This window comes from Solanum lycopersicum, chromosome 8 (assembly GCF_036512215.1).
Source record: "Solanum lycopersicum chromosome 8, SLM_r2.1".
NCBI lineage: Eukaryota > Viridiplantae > Streptophyta > Magnoliopsida > Solanales > Solanaceae > Solanum > Solanum lycopersicum.
This window is the reverse complement of record NC_090807.1, coordinates 53,735,440-53,757,911: the sequence shown is the minus strand read 5'-3', so window position 1 is coordinate 53,757,911 and position 22,472 is coordinate 53,735,440. Positions and strand designations below refer to the sequence as shown.

The window sequence follows — 22,472 nt, the reverse complement described above, 5'->3', positions numbered from 1 at the left end:
TTATATCTTTTTCTTCCGCGCATCTACTAATACTTTGAGTGTTTGACTTCAAATTAATTGTAGATTAAAAGAAAAGACATGAAAGAAATATGATGACATTATTGCTTAAATTTTTTATTAGAGATAAATGTCAAAAAACACTCTTAAATTATATCATTTTTTAAGTTTCACATCTAAATTATTGAGAGTGTGAGTTTCATACCTAAACTATCAATTTTTAACACTTTGTTTATAAGTATGGAAGAATTAGAATGATCTAAATGTTTACATTATCAACAAATATTCGGAAAAGGGCCTAAAGTACATTCGAAGTATTGGAAATGATACAAAATTACCCTTCATCCACCTATCGGCTCCAAAATACCCTTCCCACCCCCTATTGACTCCAAATTACCCTTGTCATCCACCTTTGGGTTCAAAATTGACCACTTATTTAACGGTTTTAAATTTAAACTATTTATATATTTATTTTAAATACGTGACGCTCAACTATTTGTTATAATTTAACTAATTAGTATAATTTAGAAATCAATCCACTACCACTTATTACTAATTAAACCCTACAAAATCAATAAACTTGTCACATTACTAATGCAACAACAACAAAGCTACTGCCGATGAGTGTTTTTAAAAAATTGAGGTGAAAATATCTATAGAAGTAAATTATCATATATTTAAGTGTCTAAATAAAAATTACCGATAAACTTAAAAGTCTGACTATGTTCATCTTAATTATTCTTTCATATCAATTATGTGATGTTACTTCATAGATAACTTTTTAGAAATAATATATTAACTGTTTTAAAATAAATCATAAATATTTATAAAATTATATTTTAAAAAAGTGAATGAATTAATTCGGGATGTACTACTTCTTTACCTTTAATCATAAATTTTGAATTCAAACTTGAAAGAGAATCTTATTGAAAGTGTCTCCTAAATAAGCGGATCAACTTAAATTTAATTGGGGCTTCGATTCGGACTCGAATAATTTTGGATGTCATTTTTCGGGAATGTATCATTTCGTCGTGTTTTAGTAGTGTTTATGGCGATTTTGATATTATAATTGGTTTATTAATTGGATGGACTTTAGTTAGTAATGAGTGGGTAGTGGGTTGGTTTAAAATTATATTAATAAATTAAATTATAACTAATAGTGAGCGCCAAGTATTTTAAAAAATATTTAAATAATTTATTTTTAAATATGTTAAATAAGTGGTCAATTTTGAACCCGAAGGTGGATGACAATGGTATTTTGGAGCCAATATGTGAATGAAAAGGACATTTTGAAACCAATAAATGAATGGAGGGTAATTTTGGTCACAGTGTTAAAAGTTGATGTTATATCTTCTCTATAAGATTTGCATGTCTTCACTTTTAAAATTTAAAATTAATTTATTTCTCATATATTAACGTGGCCAAAAAGTCCAAAATATTCCAATTTTAATCTTAAAAAACTTTATTTTGGTTATAAAGATAAAAAAGGGTCATATATTGTCAATTAATTAAAGGGAAAATTACGTGGTGAAATAAACTTATACTATTTAATTATTCATAGTTATAGTTTGCTATAATTACCACTCACGACTAAACATTATGTATTAATTATGTGAACTTCGATTTGTATAAATAGTCACGTTTGTATATGTATAATTCGCCAGAATATACAAATACATATGTATAAGATACAATTATTTAGCCTATATATATATAAAATTCACCTCTCTCCCACTCTTTGCCCTCTTTCGCTCGCTCTCTCCTCACTGTCCCAATCTTTCGCTCGCTCTCTCCTACTCTCTGCCCCTCTCTTGCTCACCTCTCTCCTCCCTCTCCCGATCTCCCTTGCCTCTCTCCTCACTCTCCTAATCTCGCTCGCTTCTCTCCCCTCTCTCCCAATCTCGCTTGCCATATATACAAATGCATATGTATAATACACAATAATTTATATATACAATTCACCTCTCTCCCACTCTGTGCCCCTCTATCGCTCACCTCTCTCTCCCTCTCCCAGTCTCGCTCGCCTATATCCTTCTTCTCCTTATCTCATTTGCCATATATACAAATATACAATTATTTAGCTATATACATATAGAGTTCACCTCTCTCCCACTCTTTTCACTCTCTCACTCGCCTCTCTCCTTCCTCTCTCAAGCTCGCTCATCTCTGCTCTCTCTCCCAGTCTTCTTGCCTCTCTCCTTCCTTTTCCAATATCGTTTGGCATATATACAAATACATATGTATAATACACAATTATCTAACCGATATACATATACAATTCACATTTCTTCCACTCTTTTCCCTCTCTCTCCAGTCTCGCTTTCCCCTCTCCTTCATATAACAGGTAGCTATAAATTGTAATTATCAAACTATAGCTATGAAGAGTACTTAAGCTATATTTAAGTGGTTATATGTGAAAGTTCTCCTTAATTAAAAGAGAGTACAGTCGAATAAGGCCCATAAGTATTAGGCCCCAATTAGTCCATCTTTTCGGCCCATAGATGGAATGTTTGAAAAATAAATACCCTTAGTAGCGTGAGGGCACAACATTCAGTGTTGCAAAGAGAAGACCTCGCCGCCTCCTTCTCTCTGCACTGTAAGTACCTCTCATTATCATTTCTCGCATGCTTTGATGTGTATAATCTCTGTTCATATAGCAATCTTCATCAATTGTTAATCGATAACTTGCTGTTTTAATCTCCTTTTATGCATAATAGTTTGTATTGATTCGTATAACGCTTTCTTCTTCTATGTTGTTCACCATTTATTAGTATCAAGTCATTTTCCTTGGATTATCTATTGAATAACATCATAATTAATTGTGTCAGTATCGTATTAACTTTGTGTGAATGCTTCTACCTTTACATCTTTAACTAAAATAGGCAAAACGGTGAAGGAAATATGGGTACAAATTGCTATTAAAACATTTTAGAATCGAGATCTATGGTAAAAACGAATAACGCAGGCCTAGAGTTAACTAGTAGCTACTAAATCAGTTTCCATTCATTTTATGATTGAAATATTGTTCGAAATGACAGTGATAGCGTATGTGTAAAGGTTTTATGAAGGGATATTTATGTAATCTAAACCTTGAAGGGATATGATATTGCCTTAATCTATTTTAGGAATTATGTTTACGCCATATGTGTGTGTAATATATAAATGATAAATATCATTAGAGCTTTTAGTAATATTTGATAGTTCACTCATTGGGCTATAACAGATCTATAAATTATTAAGTTGCTTAATCTATTGCTGCTTGCTTATTTTCGTAAATTTGGAACATACAAGTATTTACTTGTATATGTGCTCTACATATTTTATTTCACTAGCTTGTTTTATTGATTGGTGTAATAAGCCTGCCATGAAATATACTTTGTTTTAGATTGTAAACATTTTTTTTTCCAGAAATACTCCTTGTTTATGCTTATGTCTTAAAACTTGATATCTTTTGAATAAACTTCACTTGATGTTTAATATTTGTTGGTGCTTCAAATGGCAGGAACAAGACGAATTTGTAGTTACATTGACAGCCATTCAAGATGGTGAAGTTCACAGCTGAAGAGCTTAGAAGGATTATGGACTTCAAGCATAACATTCGTAATATGTCTGTTATTGCTCATGTGGACCATGGTAAGGAACATGTAATTATTAAATTGTACACTGGTAGTTTAAATTCTTTCTTGTAAAATTGTTATACCTGTCAAATGGAAGGAACATTAATTATTTTCCCTTCTGATCACCTGGAATCAATCTGGGCAGTGAAACAACCTTGTATGTTTTTGGGGTGGTACAGTTTGCATAACATTGTTTCATTAGGTTTCTTCTCTTTTGCGTTTCTTTGGTGATAGTTTACCATCTATGGTTTAACTTATCAGATGATTTGGAGTTCTAATTCCATGATGTACTTAACCTGACAGGAAAATCTACCCTTACTGATTCTCTGGTGGCGGCTGCTGGTATCATTGCTCAGGAAGTTGCAGGTGATGTCAGAATGACAGATACACGTGCAGATGAGGCTGAGCGTGGTATCACCATCAAGTCCACTGGTATTTCACTTTACTACGAGATGACTGATGACTCCTTGAGGAACTTCAAGGGAGAGAGAAATGGGAACGAGTACCTCATCAACCTCATCGATTCACCTGGGCACGTTGACTTCTCATCTGAAGTGACTGCTGCTCTTCGTATTACTGATGGTGCACTTGTGGTGGTTGATTGTGTGGAAGGTGTCTGTGTCCAGACAGAGACTGTGCTCCGTCAGGCCCTTGGTGAAAGGATTCGTCCTGTCTTGACAGTTAACAAGATGGACAGGTGTTTCCTCGAGCTTCAGGTTGATGGAGAGGAGGCCTATCAGACATTCCAAAGAGTTATTGAGAATGCTAATGTTATCATGGCTACATATGAGGATCCCCTTCTTGGTGATGTCCAGGTTTATCCTGAGAAAGGTACCGTTGCTTTCTCAGCTGGGTTGCATGGGTGGGCTTTCACTCTCACCAATTTTGCCAAGATGTATGCTTCCAAATTTGGTGTTGATGAGTCTAAGATGATGGAGAGGCTGTGGGGTGAGAACTTTTTTGACCCTGCCACCAAAAAGTGGACCACAAAAAACACCGGGACAGCTTCGTGCAAGCGTGGGTTTGTTCAATTCTGCTATGAGCCAATTAAGCAGATTATCAACACTTGCATGAACGATCAGAAAGATAAGCTCTGGCCTATGTTGCAGAAGCTTGGTGTAACCATGAAATCTGATGAAAAAGATTTGATGGGCAAGGCACTGATGAAGCGTGTGATGCAGACCTGGCTTCCCGCAAGTACTGCTCTTCTTGAAATGATGATATATCATCTCCCATCACCGTCCACAGCTCAAAAATACCGTGTGGAGAACTTGTATGAGGGACCCCTTGATGATGCTTATGCTAATGCTATCAGGAACTGTGACCCAGAAGGGCCGCTTATGCTTTATGTATCAAAGATGATTCCAGCATCTGACAAGGGTAGATTCTTTGCTTTTGGTCGTGTATTTGCTGGGAAGGTTTCTACTGGTATGAAGGTTAGAATCATGGGTCCTAACTATGTTCCTGGTGAAAAGAAGGATTTATATGTCAAGAATATCCAGCGAACTGTTATTTGGATGGGTAAGAGGCAAGAAACTGTTGAGGATGTTCCCTGTGGTAACACTGTTGCCATGGTTGGTTTGGATCAGTTTATTACCAAGAATGCAACATTGACCAATGAAAAGGAAGTCGATGCTCACCCTATCAGAGCAATGAAGTTTTCTGTCTCACCAGTTGTGCGTGTAGCTGTTCAGTGCAAGGTCGCATCTGACCTTCCCAAGCTTGTTGAAGGGTTGAAACGTCTGGCTAAGTCTGATCCTATGGTTGTTTGTTCTATTGAAGAGTCTGGAGAGCATATTATTGCTGGTGCTGGAGAACTCCACCTTGAGATCTGTCTGAAGGATTTGCAGGATGACTTTATGGGCGGTGCTGAAATTATAAAATCTGATCCCGTTGTGTCCTTCCGTGAGACGGTCCTCGAGAAGTCTACTCGAACTGTGATGAGCAAGTCCCCTAACAAGCATAACCGTTTGTACATGGAGGCTAGACCAATGGAGGAAGGGCTTGCTGAGGCTATTGACGAGGGACGCATTGGCCCTAGGGATGACCCTAAGGTTCGTTCCAAGATCTTGGCTGAGGAGTTTGGCTGGGACAAAGATCTTGCAAAGAAGATTTGGTGCTTTGGTCCTGAGACAACTGGTCCCAACATGGTGGTGGATATGTGTAAGGGAGTTCAGTACCTGAATGAAATTAAGGATTCTGTTGTTGCTGGTTTCCAGTGGGCTTCGAAGGAAGGTGCATTGGCTGAAGAGAACATGAGAGGTATTTGCTTTGAAGTCTGTGATGTTGTTCTTCATTCTGATGCTATTCACAGGGGTGGTGGCCAAGTTATTCCCACTGCTAGGAGGGTTATCTATGCTTCTCAGCTTACTGCTAAACCCCGCCTGTTGGAGCCCGTTTACCTTGTGGAAATTCAGGCTCCGGAGCAAGCCCTTGGTGGTATCTATAGTGTTCTGAATCAGAAGCGTGGACACGTGTTTGAGGAGATGCAGAGGCCAGGAACTCCTCTTTACAACATCAAGGCTTACCTTCCTGTTGTTGAGTCTTTTGGATTTTCAGGTACCTTGAGAGCTGCTACTTCAGGTCAAGCCTTCCCACAGTGTGTGTTTGATCATTGGGAAATGATGTCCTCTGACCCATTGGAAGCTGGCTCACAAGCTCATCAACTCGTCCTTGATATCCGCAAGAGGAAGGGTTTGAAGGATCAGATGACCCCTCTATCCGAGTTTGAGGACAAGCTGTAAGGCATATGTTTGAGATGGCAGCAGATGATATTTAACCTGCTCAATTGATTCCGCGAAAGTTTTGTTTTGCATTTATCATCTATCTGTTTGGATAATTACTTTGATCATCTTGTGTTGATTAGGATACTAGCTCGTAAGTTTGTTGTTGCAGAATTTATTACCTCTATCTTTTCTATGGACAAAACTATTTCTGTCGTATTTTATTTGAAGTTGCCTTTTACTTCAAACATTAGATAATTTTGCTGTGTTAGTTTCTAAACAAAGTGCAATTTCAAATATAATTAAATAATTTCTCTGTTGAATTAGATTAATTATGCAAGTGTTTCAGGACAGTCACTTATTCTTTTTGCGGTTTAATTTTCGTAATTGCAGCAAATTAAATCCGGTGTGCTCTTTCAATCATGATATACGTTGAGCTTTCTCATCCCTTTTTAAGTTTTAAAATCTAGTATTTTGGCTTAATTATGTAATTTATCTTATACTAATACAGATTCCAAACCAAGCATTCCATTCTTTTCCTTCTAGGATGCACAACAATGAGTGTATATATTTTGCGTTGTTTGTTTGATGTTTTTCCTTTGGTAAAATTTTCCGGTCTTTATCTGGAAATCATTAGATTTTTCTTTTTAATTGAAAAATATGAACATCTTGCTGTTATAAAAATAACTCACGTATATCTACTAAAAAATGGTTCATATATATTTTTTAAAAGGAAACTTAAATAAATATACTATAATAAAAAAATATTTAACATGTATAGTAATAATATTTTTTCTCACTTGATCACTTTTATTCATTTATAATATAAGTTTAATACATATTACAAAGAACAATTTATTACTCACATATAATACAAGTTTTAATGATAATAATACATTCATCACACATTTTAATACAATGTGTCAAATTTTTACCAAACAAACATAATATATTTCAAAAAGCAATTGTAATTCATATGTATTGTATACATAATTCACTTTAATACATATTTACATATTTAACATAATATTGCTATAAATGATAATAAATAAAAAGTATCGCCTAAATCAGTAATTATTTATAAAAATGTATCAATTCATATAATTTTTCCATCCCGCATCCTCCTTTAATCTAATGAAAGTGATTTCTTTTTATTTTTTATATAGGGGTATATATAATTTTTTCAGACATGATTATTTTTGACCTCTTTGATTATTAGTCTCTTCCCTTTTTGTTCCTTTTCATTTTTAGTGCAAAAATGTGTGAAATAACTAAAAAGTGAATGGAAAAAGAGAACAAATTTAAATTAATTTTTTCGGCTATATGTAATTATTTTTTAAAATTCCTCTTTTTGGGCATATTTGATAAATTATACAAGAAAGTTAGTGAAAAAAAATTAATTCTACCAACAAAAAATAAAATCATATTAATCATTGAATCAAAGAGTAAAAATCTGAGAAAGATTAAATTTAAGACATCGTTTTTGAGTTCCATAACCCCATATCCATTGACTCTGCCCACTTTAGCACACAATTTAGCATATCCTCAACCCTCAGAGCATGCCGGATCACTCATACTTGATTGGCTAGCTGGGGCTTTAGTGTTATGTGAAGGTAATTACATATTTGAGCTTTGATGATCGTACCTCTCCTTCATTCTTGCATGATACCTCTCACGTCACTCTCGATCTCTTCATTGACCATCATGATCTCTCCAATCTTGATTCTTTTGCAAAGGATGCCAATGACCTTGATTAGTGCCTTGGTACTTCGATTGAGAACACATTTATTAACTCGTCATATATCTTTGATACGTCCAAACTTACACCTCAATTAAGAGATATAAACAGTCGAAGTCAATTTACAAAATTCAACGTGGGTTGAGGTCGATCCCACAGAGAATTTCTTTATAAAAATGGTTTCATTGTCGTGTTTACTAGAATGTCGTTATTATCTCCTTAAGAAACAATGACGGAAAGTAACTTGGATTTAGTTTTAATGTTATAATAATTAAGATTTGCATTAGAAATACAGATTAAACAGTTAATAGAGTCTTAAGGTATAAAGTTGATTCACTAATTAAAAGAAACTAGAATTGTGTTCCCCATAACGTTGCTAGAGTGTTCTTGCGTAATTGAGTTTCAGGCAATTCATCTTTACAAAATCTACACGAGTTAACTTTATCTGACACTTCTCTGTCTAATCAGATAATTCTTACTCAAGTCCTCTTGGCCCTGGAATGTTACTAATTTTACCCTCGCTTACAATGGTGTTAAAATTCTCTTCATTTTTTCTCGAACTTTAACTCCAATTTGTTTGGTTAAATCAGTTTTTTTGGTAACTATCATTTTTCTCTCGAACAAATGATAGATACTGGCTCACTCTAATGCGTGCACTCATCTAAATACATAAATAACGAAAGCTAAACTATAGTTTGTAATTACACATTGCTTTTCACTCATTTTACCAAATCATAATTAGAATTACGTCATGGATCCCACAACCCCAGTTTTGGTGTTTAGCTACTTACTATTTCAAGTAAATGTTCAAAAATATAGATTGAAAACATGTTAGAAAGTACTTACGAGAAAAAACAAATCAACAACCACTTTGATAATTCAAGAGCTAGAAAATCAAACTTCAAACTTAATTCAATATTCAAATCAAAAATCCAAAACTTCGAATACTGGAAATGTATTTTTTGTTCAAGGTAAGAAGAGACAAAAAAATAAAAATGACCTAATTAATTCAAATAAAGTATTTTTCGTTCATGGTAAGAAGAGACAAAAAAATAAAAATGACCTAATTAATTCAAATAAAGTATTTTAGAAAGAGTAGGAATGAAATGCAGGCAACATGGACAACTCTACGACCCGTCAAGGGCTTCACGATTTGTGAAGCCCTCCATGGTCTTCCCTTGGAACTCCCCAAAATTGGGTCTTCAATACTTGATCACTAGAACATGCATCACGGACAACATGACCACGGTCCATCTGGGCTCTTTACTTGGAATTTTCCAAAGTCGGGTCTTCAATGCCATCACACTGGAAAGGGTACTACAGACAACACCACATATCATAGCACTTACCACGGTTCGTAAATGTGCCCGAGATCTTCACTTGGTAACTTTCCATTTATGTTTCTCAAGGTTTAAGTACTGGATCATCTTCATGATCACCACCACAGGCTGTTATAATTACCACGATCCGTGGAGCCTTCTGTGGTTTTCACTTAGTTGCTCGTGCACTCCATCTTCCCAAGGCCCAATATTGGTTCAACTTCATGAGCACAACCACAGAGCGTTATGAGAATCACAGTTCCTGAGGTTGGCCGTGATCTTTACTTGATTCCCATCATTTTTTGCTTCTTTTTTCATTTTTTCACACAAGTAAGAATCTGTCTACACATTCAACAAACACATCAAAGTATAAAAAAATACACTCAATTCTAGTATTAGTTTTCAAGCATCAAATGTGTCAAGATTTCGCGGCACATCAACACCCTCAACTTAAAACCATTACTTGTCCTCAAATGATAAGATAACAACACATTCAAATCCTCAAATTATTCAAACACTTTGAAACTACACAATAGCCATCTCAAACACAAATTGTATCCAAAACCATGAATCTAACATGCAAGGATCAATCTACGATTTCTCATTACTTACGGTTAATCATGCTTATGACTGAATTATCAGCTAACACAATCTACTCTCGAATGCAATCATTGTGTCCTCACACCAAAGAAATCCTTCACTCATGATAATTGGGACTAAGTACTACGCTCACACTCTCGAAGAAATTCTAACACTAACAACAAACAACCCTAGGGTTGCACTTGCTTTCTGTACTCTATATTTCAATCATGCGGAATAGGATCATTGTTGGACTTTATCGGTTTGTAACATAGTCTCCGACTAGGTAATGATATTTGGATTTGTGATTGACTGGTTCTTTGGTTCTTCAAAGTTTCATTTGCACACAACTCCTTTCTGAGCAATTCCCTCTTTTACTTCATTTGAGCATATCTACCAACTATTTTTTTCTTCTTGTTTTCTTTTATTTAAATTTTTTTATATATATGGCTTTTTTTTGTATGCACTCAACTCAATGGTTGAACCTTTTTTTCACTTCTTTTTTCTGCTCGGATTGCAATCACCCTCAACTTAGAATTTTGACCTGAGTTGTAACATCGTATCTTCGAAAACCAAAGGATATGATATTTATTGGGTAAGAACAAAATCTCACTTTTAGTCTCAAATCAGTTTCAAGTTATAAGCTTTAATTTGGTTGTTTTATTTTATTTTTTTTGGGATTTTTAATGGCTTAACAAAAATGATCTACTGATCCTTTCTTATCAGGTTATTCTCAGATTTAAGCTAGACAATTCGGGCAAGTTCTAGTTTCTGCTCCTAGTGTTAGACTTCAAACAACATTCACAAACACACATGACACAGGATTACATTCTCCAGCTTCTTGGTTCACCTATTTATTTATCAAACTGGCAGTGTTCAACAAGTAAGTATCTAGATGTCAATAAAGATCCTAACGTTCAAATCTCAGATCAAGGTAAATATTACACAGAAACCAGTTGTTGCATACCTCAGCTCACCAGCACAAACACAAAACTATTTTTCACAATTAACAGAGAGTCAACCTCCATTCATTCTAACACCTTAAAATGGCAGGTTACTCACCCCTCCCAAAAAAGGACTTTGCCCTCAAAGTCAAATAAAGAAAAACAAAACAAAATAAGGCTATGAAGAGGAGTCATACCTACGACGCTCTAGGCGTCGGTCTCAAATCAGCATTGACACCCATATCAAGGGGTGCACTCTCAGAATTCGGCACATGATCAGGTTGGCTTCAGCTCACCGAGATAGGTGCTCTGCTACCAGAATCCCCAACTAACATTGCATCTCTTTGTTGTTGTTCAAGTGCTTTTTTCACGAGCTCCCTTCTTTGATGCCCTGCATGCTTTCTTGTGTTGCTTTCTTTCTTCTCTAGACATGTCAGCTGATAGCTCATCATCATATTCTCTAGGTTTTTTCTTTCTTGTCTGACTCACGCTTAGGTAAGTTACCCCATAAATCATCAAATAATTAAGTGGAGGGTGCCTAATTTAGCAATTTCATCAAAGAATCTAGCATGACCGGAGTGGGTACATGTACTGGATTTTCATCCAGTTAAGAAACCTGAGTTCGCATCTAGGCTATTTGTTCTTTGAACTCTTTAGCATCTGTGGCCTGGAAATGATCTTGAACAAAGTTCTCCAAACCATCTAATTCACAATCTGGTCTACCAAGGTCCTAGTTTGGTGCTGATCTACGACCAATTTCTCAAGAAAAATCATGGGAATAGTGACATAGGTACCCGGAGCATATGAGGCGAAAGTCGATAGTGGTGGTGCCTCTGTAGATGTTTGGGATGACTCCCCCTACTCTGGCCCTCTGTTTCATGTGGAATATCAATTGGGACAAGAGGAACGGTGACCAAAATACCCACATCTCCAGACTTGCACCAAAAAGATGGTTAGCGAAATCCTTGATTTTAGAAACCTGGGTTAGTCTGAATGCTTCACCCCATCTGTCAACCATCTTGTTTGGGGGAATGTTTGCTTGTCGACATAATATTCTTATCAGACTGGGAAATGAAAATTCAGCCTCTCATTTAGTGCCATGTCTCACTACTTGGACGCTATGATGAGCCCCACATTTACCGGGTAACCATCCATGAGGCATGCTACCAAAGAAGTCAGTGAAGGAGGCAATGTGTTATCATTAGTTGTCGGTCTCAATTGCACATGGATAACAATCCACCAAACCTTGGTTGGAAAATATAGTGAATCTTTTGTAATTATGTTTTCCCTCAAAATACCAACTGAATCTAGTAAAGAGTATTTCGGGACATGAAACATCCTGTTAATACTAGCCTTAGAGATATCTATCCATTTTCCCCGAACTATAATTGAGTTGAGTGGACCTCAAAAAATGGCAACAAACTTCATTAGTGTAGTTGTATAAGATGAATAAAGCTCTTTGTCTAGGTGGTTAGAGTATCCTCTTGATGCATTGTTCATCCAATCGAACTGATGGAACTATAATGTCCGATAAATCTCGGGGAATGCCTTGATATCAGCTTTCTTGCTGCCATTATTGGCCACGATAGCATTGTTGGAAAATTCTTTAGACTGATTCACATTCCACATGGAACGGTAACAATCAATCAACTATTGTCTTGCTGCGGGATCAGGTTCGTGAATGTTCACATATATTACCATGATATCATCAATGGTGATCTCTATGTCCTCATGTATATCATCTGTCTCATCTTATACTCTAATTTCAGCTTTTGTATTTACCGCAGGTGGAGAGGTGTTTGGATCTTCCTGAGAGCCACTTTCAGACTTAGCATTGCCCCAAAAATTATTAGTGGACTGTCTACCTGAGCCCACATTATATTCACTACCTGATTCTTCACTGCTAACAAAATGACTACTACCCTCTTCAGACTAGGGAAGAGTGTCCTGGAGAATTTTCCTCTTTGTCTGTGCTCTAGTAGACCAAGGTGAGTGATCATCAATGGTGGTATTTATTTGCACCTCAAAACTACTAGAATTGGAGTTATCACGATCCTATGATTGAGAAGCATTGAGAGGAGGGGGTAGGTTTGGCTGCGTTCTTTCTTTGGGGAGCTATAGTACCTGAGAATTACAAAAATAATTAGTTACGCAAGTCAATAAAATGACATAATATCAAATACTCAGATCTCCCCTATGTAATTACATCGTGACGGCTTGCCTTAAGAATGTCGTCACCCAATCTATCACTGGAAAGGTCCACGAAATCAAAAGATGAACAAAATAAGAATATAAAAAAAATAAAACATAGGGTTGACTAAGTAATGTTCACGGATGATTACACAGCCCATGGAGTGAACCACAATATGTGATACTGGTTATGAACTTTTCTAATAGGTGGAATGAATTCAAGTGTCGTCCACGATTGGTTTCACGACTCATGGTAGCTTCCATGGTTCGTTAAACCTATCGTGATCATACATTTACCCATTTCTTTAGTAACCGTCTTCCTCACATTGTCTATAAGAAATATTTATAGTGTCAAACCCTTATTTTTCCACAAGATCACAATCAACACATATCCACCACTCAACACTTTTATCCAGAAATTCAACTAACCCTCCTAAAAAAAATCATAACCAATTTAATCAAAAACAGTGAGCACACAATTACTACCTACTGTAATCATACCCAGATACAAGAACACTTAATTTATTGCAACCCACAATAATTCAATATCAACCAAGATAGTTCATCATATACACATGATAAACTCGACTAAATCGAAGTGAATGTAACTGTTTTTTTTATATAAGATCAAACTTATAACAAGGTAGAAAAAACTTACTTGGACTTAAAAGAAAATTTCCCTCAAAAAGGTAAAGATGAACCTGACTTGAAATTCTTGACCAACTTTAGTTTAGGGTTTGAATTCTTTGAGGAACTAAGATTGTTTTTATGATAGGAAATGGTTATACCTAGTAACTGTTATAAGATAAAGAATGAAGAGAAAATAAGGGTAAGAAGCCAACATTTGGCGCCTAGGAATCTAATATATGTTTCCTGTAAGTTTAGGTTCATCGTGGGTCCGGTTGGGTCTGGTGCTGCTGGATAACAGATGACGGACTGTGAAACTTCCCATGAAGAGCATCACGGTCTGTGAAATGGTTCGTGAACATGACTTGGGACAAAATACTTACATGTGGTTCACGAGAGGCCATACAAATCATGACGGACCGTGAACCTTTTCGTCAACCTTTTTCTTGTAAATTCTAGTTGATCCTTTAGGTTGGTGCTAAGATTGACGGAAGAACGTGAAAGTGCCCGTGACGGGCACCATAGTCTTTGAAGCTTCCTGTGAAGAGTAGTTTACACCCTATTCTTGCAATTTTGAAGACATTCTCTCCAGCACACATCAACACATAATGACTCTATAAAACTAAAGAAAAATAAGGAAAAAGGAAAATACCTAATACAATTACATCTTGGGTTGCATAATTTAAAGTCGCAGTGTGATGCGGGTTACTTGATTACTCAGATTTCATCAAGTTTACATTCCTCCACGATTTTCACATCCTCTAGAACACCCAAATATGCCTTGATTTACTGACCATTGGCTCTGAACTTCTCGCGCTTGTCATTTTCAAGATTAATAGCACCCATCTGAAACACTTGAGTAGCTTTAAAAGGTCCAACTATTTGGATCTCAATTTACCCGAAAACAGATGAAGCTTGAAGTTAAAAAAGAATTACCAAATCACTAGGATTGAATCTTTTTTCTCAATATGTTTGTCATGATATAACTTCATCCTCTCCTTATACAGTGCAAACCTCTCATAGACTCTCAGATAGAACTCATCTATCTCATTGATCTGATTTAATCTCAGGTTCATGATTTCACTCCAACTACGGTTCAACATCTTCAAAGCCCATAATGCTTTATGATCAAGCTCAACCAGAAAATGATATATCTTTACAAACACTAATTGATATGGAGACATACCAATAGACGTCTTGAAAGTTGTATGATATGCCCATAGAGCATCATCTAACTTCCATGCCTAATCTGTCATATTGACATTCATTGTTTTAGCCAGAATTACTTTAATTTCTCTGTTGGAGACCTCCACTTGGCCACTGGTATGTGGGTGATAAATTGTTGCTACCTTATTCTATTTAACTCCATATGTAGCTTGAAGAAAACCGAACACCTTATTGAAGAAATGAGAACCACCATCACTGATGATAGCTCTGGGTATGACAACCTTGAGAAGATATTCTTCTTCAAGAAAATCGATAAATCTCTTTCCATCATTCTCAGGCAAAACAACTACCCAACCCATTTGGGCACATAGTCCACTACAACTAATATGTACTTTTGCCCGTAGGAGCTTACAAATAGTCCCATGAAGTCGATCCCCACATATCAAACAACTCCACATCCAAAATAGGTGTCATGGGTGACTCATGTCGACCCGTTAAGGGCTTCACGGACAACTCTACGACCCGTTAAGGGCTTCACAATCTGTGATGCCCTCTATGGTCTTCCCTTGGAACTCCCCAGAATTGGGTCCTCAATACTTGGCCACTGGAACATGCATCACAGACAACATGACCACGATGCATCTAGGTGTCTGTGGTCTTTATTTGGAATTTTTCAAAGTTGGGTCTTCATTGACATCACACTGGAAAGGGTACTACAAACAACATCACAGATCGAAGCACTGACCACGGTTCGTAAAGGTGCCTGTGATCTTCACGTGGTCACTTCCAATTCAAGCTTCTCGAGGTCTAAGTACTGGATCATCTTCACGATCACCACCACGAGCCATTATAGTGACCACGACCCTGTGGAGCCTTCTGTGGTTTTTACTTAGTTACTCATGCACTCCATCTTCCCAAGGCCCAAACACTGGTTCAACTTTACAAGCATAACTACAAAATATTATGAGAATCACGGTTCGTGAGGATAGTCATGATCTTTACTTGATCCTTATGATTTTCTACTTCTTTTTCCATTTTTCTACACAAACAAGAATCTGTCTACACATTCAACAAACACATCAAAGTATACAAAAATACATTCAATTATAGTATTAATTCATAGTTTTCAAGCATCAAATGTGCCAAGATTTTGCGACACATCAATCTTACCTCTTCATCATATGAAGCATAAATAATATCTTCTTCATTAGATAACAATGTGTAACCCAATGACATTAACACTTTATTTCGGTGCGCAACATATGCTTGTCCAAGAGCTCTACTTGTCATCAACTTTGTCATTTGTTCTTCTCTTTCTTTCTCTTTTCTTCTCATCTCATTCGTCGTACTTGGCAGCTACACCCAGAGGTTGTTCAGTGTCTCTAGTATTCCATGTCTTATTTCTCTTGATCATTTGACCAATGAGGACGGTGACTAAGGCATAAGTTAGGTCCATATAAAATCTATATCTAAGTTGTTTGACCTCATCCAAAGAACGGCAAAATATTTTGTATTAAAACTTTATTTGATAGCCCATAATTTAGACTTAACAAGACCTTTTTCTTGAATCTCAACCACACTTTATGAATTGCTTCTGTCGATAGATGATGAAAATTGTTAATCTCATCCCTCAAGTGCAATATGCGTAAGGTGGAATAATTATTTAAGAAAAGTAGTTGTAAGCTCAATGTGTGAACTGATTGATCTTTGGGATAATTCCTCAACCCAATTAATAGTGACTTCCCCCGTCGAGAGAAATGGAAACAACCCCAACTTATACTTTGCAATAATGAATAATACACAATTGGGTAGAAATTATAATACACAATTATACAAATCTCAATTTCTTGATTAAAACCTTCCAAAGTAAGACTTTTTTTTTTGCCCTTAAACTTTCGTATTTCGCTTGCATTGCATCAGTGTTCCATCGATGCGGAAACATCCAGTTCTAATTGATATGCCGCTTAATCTTTTTCTATTCCAATGATGCCTGCATTTGTATCGATTGATCATCGAAGATACTGATGTTTCTAGACAACATCTCATCTTCTAGTCTATTGAGCCATTGGAACACCTATGCAAATTTTTGGACGTTAACTCCTCACCAATGTATTTTAATAATGTTTTGCGCCAAATCATTCATCCTTCATTTTGCAAGAAACTTTTGCCCAGGAGAGAATAATGACCTAAAATTTTCTTCATTACCTATAAAACATAATGCTAATTGACGAATAAGAGTATGATATTGATAAATTACCAACTCATCACATTTTAGCGGACTTTTTTCTAACCAAATTTTCAATTTTGTAGTTACTCAAAGTTTGACATATACTAATTTTATACCAGAGATCCCAAATGACGAAAAAACTATAATAATCACGGACTAGAATCAAATTTCAATATTTGGATAACAAAATCTTAAAAACAGGAACTCCAGAATGCTTCAATAACATTATAATGTATTTTTTTTTCTTAGTACACTATAAAAACTATCTTATAAGTATATATATAAAAGAGGTTCAATAATTAAGAAGTTTGCTCGAAGCAGATGACTAAAATTGAATTTGGATATGATTATTTTTTCTTTTCTTTAGTAGTGGTATTAGCTACCTGTGAGCCCAATCAGTTCGAAAAAGAAATTACACAAAAAACAGTTTAATTTACACCATTTATTATTTAAAAAGAAGAAGAAAATTATGTTTTTATGAGTACTTAAAGAAGATGTCTGATATAATAGAGTTGAAGAAGTCTTCTTTTGATTGAATTTCATAGTGTTTGTGAGACTTGATGAAAGTCATCCAAAACTCAATCCAACACAATTTTTTCGCTCCTGTAAACACAAATTTTGATTTCTCTCTCAGCCTCTCGATCTCCGTCAATAATGAGCAAAAACAAGAATTTTCTTAGGTGAAATAATAATACAAAATCTACTTAGCATAAAAAAAAGATTACCTGAATTCCTTGTTGATGCCACTGCTTTGAATCCAGCACTCCGATGGACTCAATCAACGTTTGTATGTGATGGTGGAAGGAGATTACGGTCTCCTCACTTTTCCTTTTGGTCTTTATATCTTTCCAATTTTTTTTTAGCTAATGCAAACATAAGAGCAACTACTACACGTATAAAACACCTTAATTATCACCTACACTTAACTAAAAATAACTTAAATCACTGCAATTTTATTTTAAATTTTTTTCATCCCCTCAATTCAATATTCCCAAATAAGTGGGGGATAGCATAAAAGCAAGTGGAGAAATAATTATACTACCCACTCAAACAATTATAATTATATATATATAGAATACATAATATTGTAGTCATATAATGAAAAAGTAAGTGGAGGATGACAATGAAGTGTTAAGAAGACGTATCTCCTCTGATTTTTTTCTCTTTTGTTTATATGAATGAACCCACTAAAGGCCCATTGTAGATAAGATAGTAGTATGGCCCATTTTAGGCTGGCTGCGGCCCATGAAGAGAGGTATATACCTTCGCACAATGCTTAACCTCAGCTTATCATAGCGGCAGAATTGTAAGGTCTCACAATACTCGCCGCCTACCTCTCAGTAAGTGACCATTTCCTCTTTCTCGTCTCGCTGCACTCATAGATTCTCAGTTTCTACCATTTGATCTATGCTGTGATTTGATTTTTTCGGGGTAAAATTTCGTTTGAAATGAATATTTTTATGAAATGTGAAGGAACTTTATCTAGATCTAGTCCAGATCTGCTCTTTTTAATAGATATATGTTATTTGATGTTGCCTTTGAGATCTGCTCTTTTTTAATAGATATATGTTATTTGATGTTGCGTTTGAGAATGTTAAGAGGGCTTTTATTAGTTCATGTTAATATTCCGGAAGCTGCTTGCTATTCATCTGTTTAGACTGTTTTATTTCTGATGATCCTTGTAGAAACAATATATCTGCTTATATATGTGTGTGTCCGTGTCTGTATATGTCCGTCTTAAATTAAGATGTTCATAATACAGAGATGTGCGCTATAGTGGTAGACTACTGGTTGTAATCTGTCTCAATTTTGAAACATCAAACCTTCTGTTTCTGCTGTTCGGTTCTAGAAGCTTAATTACAATCTTTTGATCAGTGATTTTGTGTTTATTTGTGAGTCTTGACTTGAAATTATGGTGTGCGTATATTCAATTAAGTAGGAGGAATTGTTTTGTTAGCTTCAGAGTTATATGGTGTGTTTTGTATGGATCTCTTGAATTAGCTTTTTTTTAGTTGGTGGCTTTGTCATATGGATTTTGACTCTGGGAGAATAAACTGTGTTTTGATTGATGTTTAACATTTGTTGCGGTTTCAAATGGCAGGAAAATAAAGTAATTCTTAGTTGCTACAACAAACATTCAAGATGGTGAAGTTCACAGCTGAGGAGCTTCGAAGGATTATGGACTTCAAGCATAACATTCGTAATATGTCTGTTATTGCTCATGTGGACCATGGTAAGCAACTGTACAAATATTATTACAATAGTTGTCTAAATTCTTTGTTGTAAAGGTAAGGTAATTTAAATTATGATCCCTTGTGTCTAGTGATCATCTGGAATATATCTGGGCACTGAATTCACCCTATATATTTTTGTGGTGCTACTGTTTGCTTAATATTGTTTTATTGTTTTTCTTCTATTCGTTGGTAATAGGGTACCTACCATCTATGGTTTAACTTATCAGATGATTTTGAGTTTCTTATCCTGCAATATATTTAACCTGACAGGAAAATCTACCCTTACTGATTCTCTGGTGGCGGCTGCTGGTATCATTGCTCAGGAAGTAGCAGGTGATGTCAGAATGACAGATACACGTGCAGATGAGGCTGAGCGTGGTATCACCATCAAGTCCACTGGTATTTCACTTTACTACGAGATGACTGATGACTCCTTGAGGAACTTCAAGGGAGAGAGAAATGGGAACGAGTACCTCATCAACCTCATCGATTCACCTGGGCACGTTGACTTCTCATCTGAAGTGACTGCTGCTCTTCGTATTACTGACGGTGCGCTTGTTGTGGTTGATTGTGTGGAAGGTGTCTGTGTCCAGACAGAGACTGTGCTCCGTCAAGCCCTTGGTGAAAGGATTCGTCCCGTCTTGACAGTTAACAAGATGGACAGGTGTTTCCTTGAGCTTCAGGTTGATGGAGAGGAGGCCTATCAGACATTCCAAAGAGTTATTGAGAATGCAAATGTTATCATGGCTACATATGAGGATCCCCTTCTTGGTGATGTCCAGGTTTATCCTGAGAAAGGTACCGTTGCTTTCTCCGCTGGGTTGCATGGGTGGGCTTTCACTCTCACCAATTTTGCCAAGATGTATGCTTCCAAATTTGGTGTTGACGAGTCTAAGATGATGGAGAGGCTGTGGGGTGAGAACTTTTTTGACCCTGCCACCAAAAAGTGGACCACCAAAAACACTGGTTCAGCTTCGTGCAAGCGTGGTTTTGTTCAATTCTGCTATGAACCAATCAAGCAGATTATCAACACTTGCATGAATGATCAGAAAGATAAGCTCTGGCCTATGTTGCAGAAGCTTGGTGTAACCATGAAATCTGATGAAAAAGATCTGATGGGAAAGGCACTGATGAAGCGTGTGATGCAGACCTGGCTTCCCGCAAGTACTGCTCTTCTAGAAATGATGATATATCATCTCCCATCACCGTCCACAGCTCAAAAATACCGTGTGGAGAACTTGTACGAGGGACCACTTGATGATGCTTATGCTAATGCTATCAGGAACTGTGACCCAGAAGGGCCGCTTATGCTTTATGTATCAAAGATGATTCCAGCATCTGACAAGGGTAGATTCTTCGCTTTTGGTCGTGTATTTGCTGGGAAGGTTTCTACTGGTATGAAGGTCAGAATCATGGGTCCTAACTATGTTCCTGGTGAAAAGAAGGATCTATATGTTAAGAATATCCAGCGAACTGTTATTTGGATGGGTAAGAGGCAAGAAACTGTTGAGGATGTTCCCTGTGGTAACACTGTTGCCATGGTTGGTTTGGATCAGTTTATTACCAAGAATGCAACATTGACCAATGAAAAGGAAGTCGATGCTCACCCTATCAGAGCAATGAAGTTTTCTGTCTCACCAGTTGTGCGTGTAGCTGTTCAGTGCAAGGTCGCATCTGACCTTCCCAAGCTTGTCGAAGGGTTGAAACGTCTGGCTAAGTCTGATCCTATGGTTGTTTGTTCTATTGAAGAGTCTGGAGAGCATATTATTGCTGGTGCCGGAGAACTCCACCTTGAGATCTGTCTGAAGGATTTGCAGGATGACTTTATGGGCGGTGCTGAAATTATAAAATCTGATCCCGTTGTGTCCTTCCGTGAGACGGTCCTCGAGAAGTCTACTCGAACTGTGATGAGCAAGTCCCCTAACAAGCATAACCGTTTGTACATGGAGGCTAGACCAATGGAGGAAGGGCTTGCTGAGGCTATTGACGAGGGACGCATTGGCCCTAGGGATGACCCTAAGGTTCGTTCCAAGATCTTGGCTGAGGAGTTTGGCTGGGACAAAGATCTTGCAAAGAAGATTTGGTGCTTTGGTCCTGAGACAACTGGTCCCAACATGGTGGTGGATATGTGTAAGGGAGTTCAGTACCTGAATGAAATTAAGGATTCTGTTGTTGCTGGTTTCCAGTGGGCTTCGAAGGAAGGTGCATTGGCTGAAGAGAACATGAGAGGTATTTGCTTTGAAGTCTGTGATGTTGTTCTTCATTCTGATGCTATTCACAGGGGTGGTGGCCAAGTTATTCCCACTGCTAGGAGGGTTATCTATGCTTCTCAGCTTACTGCTAAACCCCGCCTGTTGGAGCCCGTTTACCTTGTGGAAATTCAGGCTCCGGAGCAAGCCCTTGGTGGTATCTATAGTGTTCTGAATCAGAAGCGTGGACACGTGTTTGAGGAGATGCAGAGGCCAGGAACTCCTCTTTACAACATCAAGGCTTACCTTCCTGTTGTTGAGTCTTTTGGATTTTCAGGTACCTTGAGAGCTGCTACTTCAGGTCAAGCCTTCCCACAGTGTGTGTTTGATCATTGGGAAATGATGTCCTCTGACCCATTGGAAGCTGGCTCACAAGCTCATCAACTCGTCCTTGATATCCGCAAGAGGAAGGGTTTGAAGGATCAGATGACCCCTCTATCCGAGTTTGAGGACAAGCTGTAAGCTTGTGGAAGTTTCAACTTGGCAGAGGTTTTTGATGGACACTTTTGCTTAATTGGATCTGCAGAAGTTTTGTTTTACATTTATATGTGTTTTAGCAGTTAGTTTTACCATTTTCATGTAGGAGTTTGAACCGTAAGTGAGCTATTTTGTTACTTTCTTTTATGTCATTTACAGAGACAAAAATCTTGCCCTTTGTGTTTTCTTAAGTGTTTCTCTTAACTATTCCTCGCTTTTGTCCTTTCCGGGAACCCCCCCAAATGTTTTCAAACTTTTCACGTGTATTCAAGTGTGTTGATGTTACATCGTCTGTAATTGTTTGTTTTCCCAAGACACTGCAACTTTTAACTGTGGTTAGCACGTGTGCGCTCATTAATGACTTGTGAAAATACAGTAGACTTG

The 22,472-nt window shown here is 36.8% G+C and overlaps 2 protein-coding genes and 1 long non-coding RNA gene across 3 annotated transcripts; 2 read left to right on the top strand and 1 right to left on the bottom strand.

Annotated features, from left to right (window-relative positions):
- Positions 1-2,549: 2,549 nt before the first annotated feature.
- On the top strand, positions 2,550-6,645 carry LOC101254320 (elongation factor 2). The gene is made up of 3 exons (NM_001321725.1): positions 2,550-2,593; positions 3,500-3,630; positions 3,918-6,645. Exons 2-3 carry the CDS (start codon positions 3,540-3,542, stop codon positions 6,356-6,358), a joined length of 2,532 nt encoding a protein of 843 aa, NP_001308654.1. The 5' UTR covers positions 2,550-2,593; positions 3,500-3,539; the 3' UTR covers positions 6,359-6,645.
- Positions 6,646-10,623: 3,978 nt separating this feature from the next.
- On the bottom strand, positions 10,624-18,179 carry LOC101254116 (uncharacterized). Its single transcript, XR_003247953.2, has 3 exons — positions 17,854-18,179; positions 14,387-17,106; positions 10,624-13,041 (listed from the first exon to the last, which is right to left on the bottom strand). It is a non-coding gene; the product is annotated as an uncharacterized lncRNA (long non-coding RNA).
- Positions 18,180-18,221: 42 nt separating this feature from the next.
- LOC138337010 (elongation factor 2) lies at positions 18,222-22,279 on the top strand. Its single transcript, XM_019215020.3, has 3 exons — positions 18,222-18,468; positions 19,230-19,361; positions 19,633-22,279. Exons 2-3 carry the CDS (start codon positions 19,271-19,273, stop codon positions 22,071-22,073), a joined length of 2,532 nt encoding a protein of 843 aa, XP_019070565.1. The 5' UTR covers positions 18,222-18,468; positions 19,230-19,270; the 3' UTR covers positions 22,074-22,279.
- Positions 22,280-22,472: the final 193 nt, after the last annotated feature.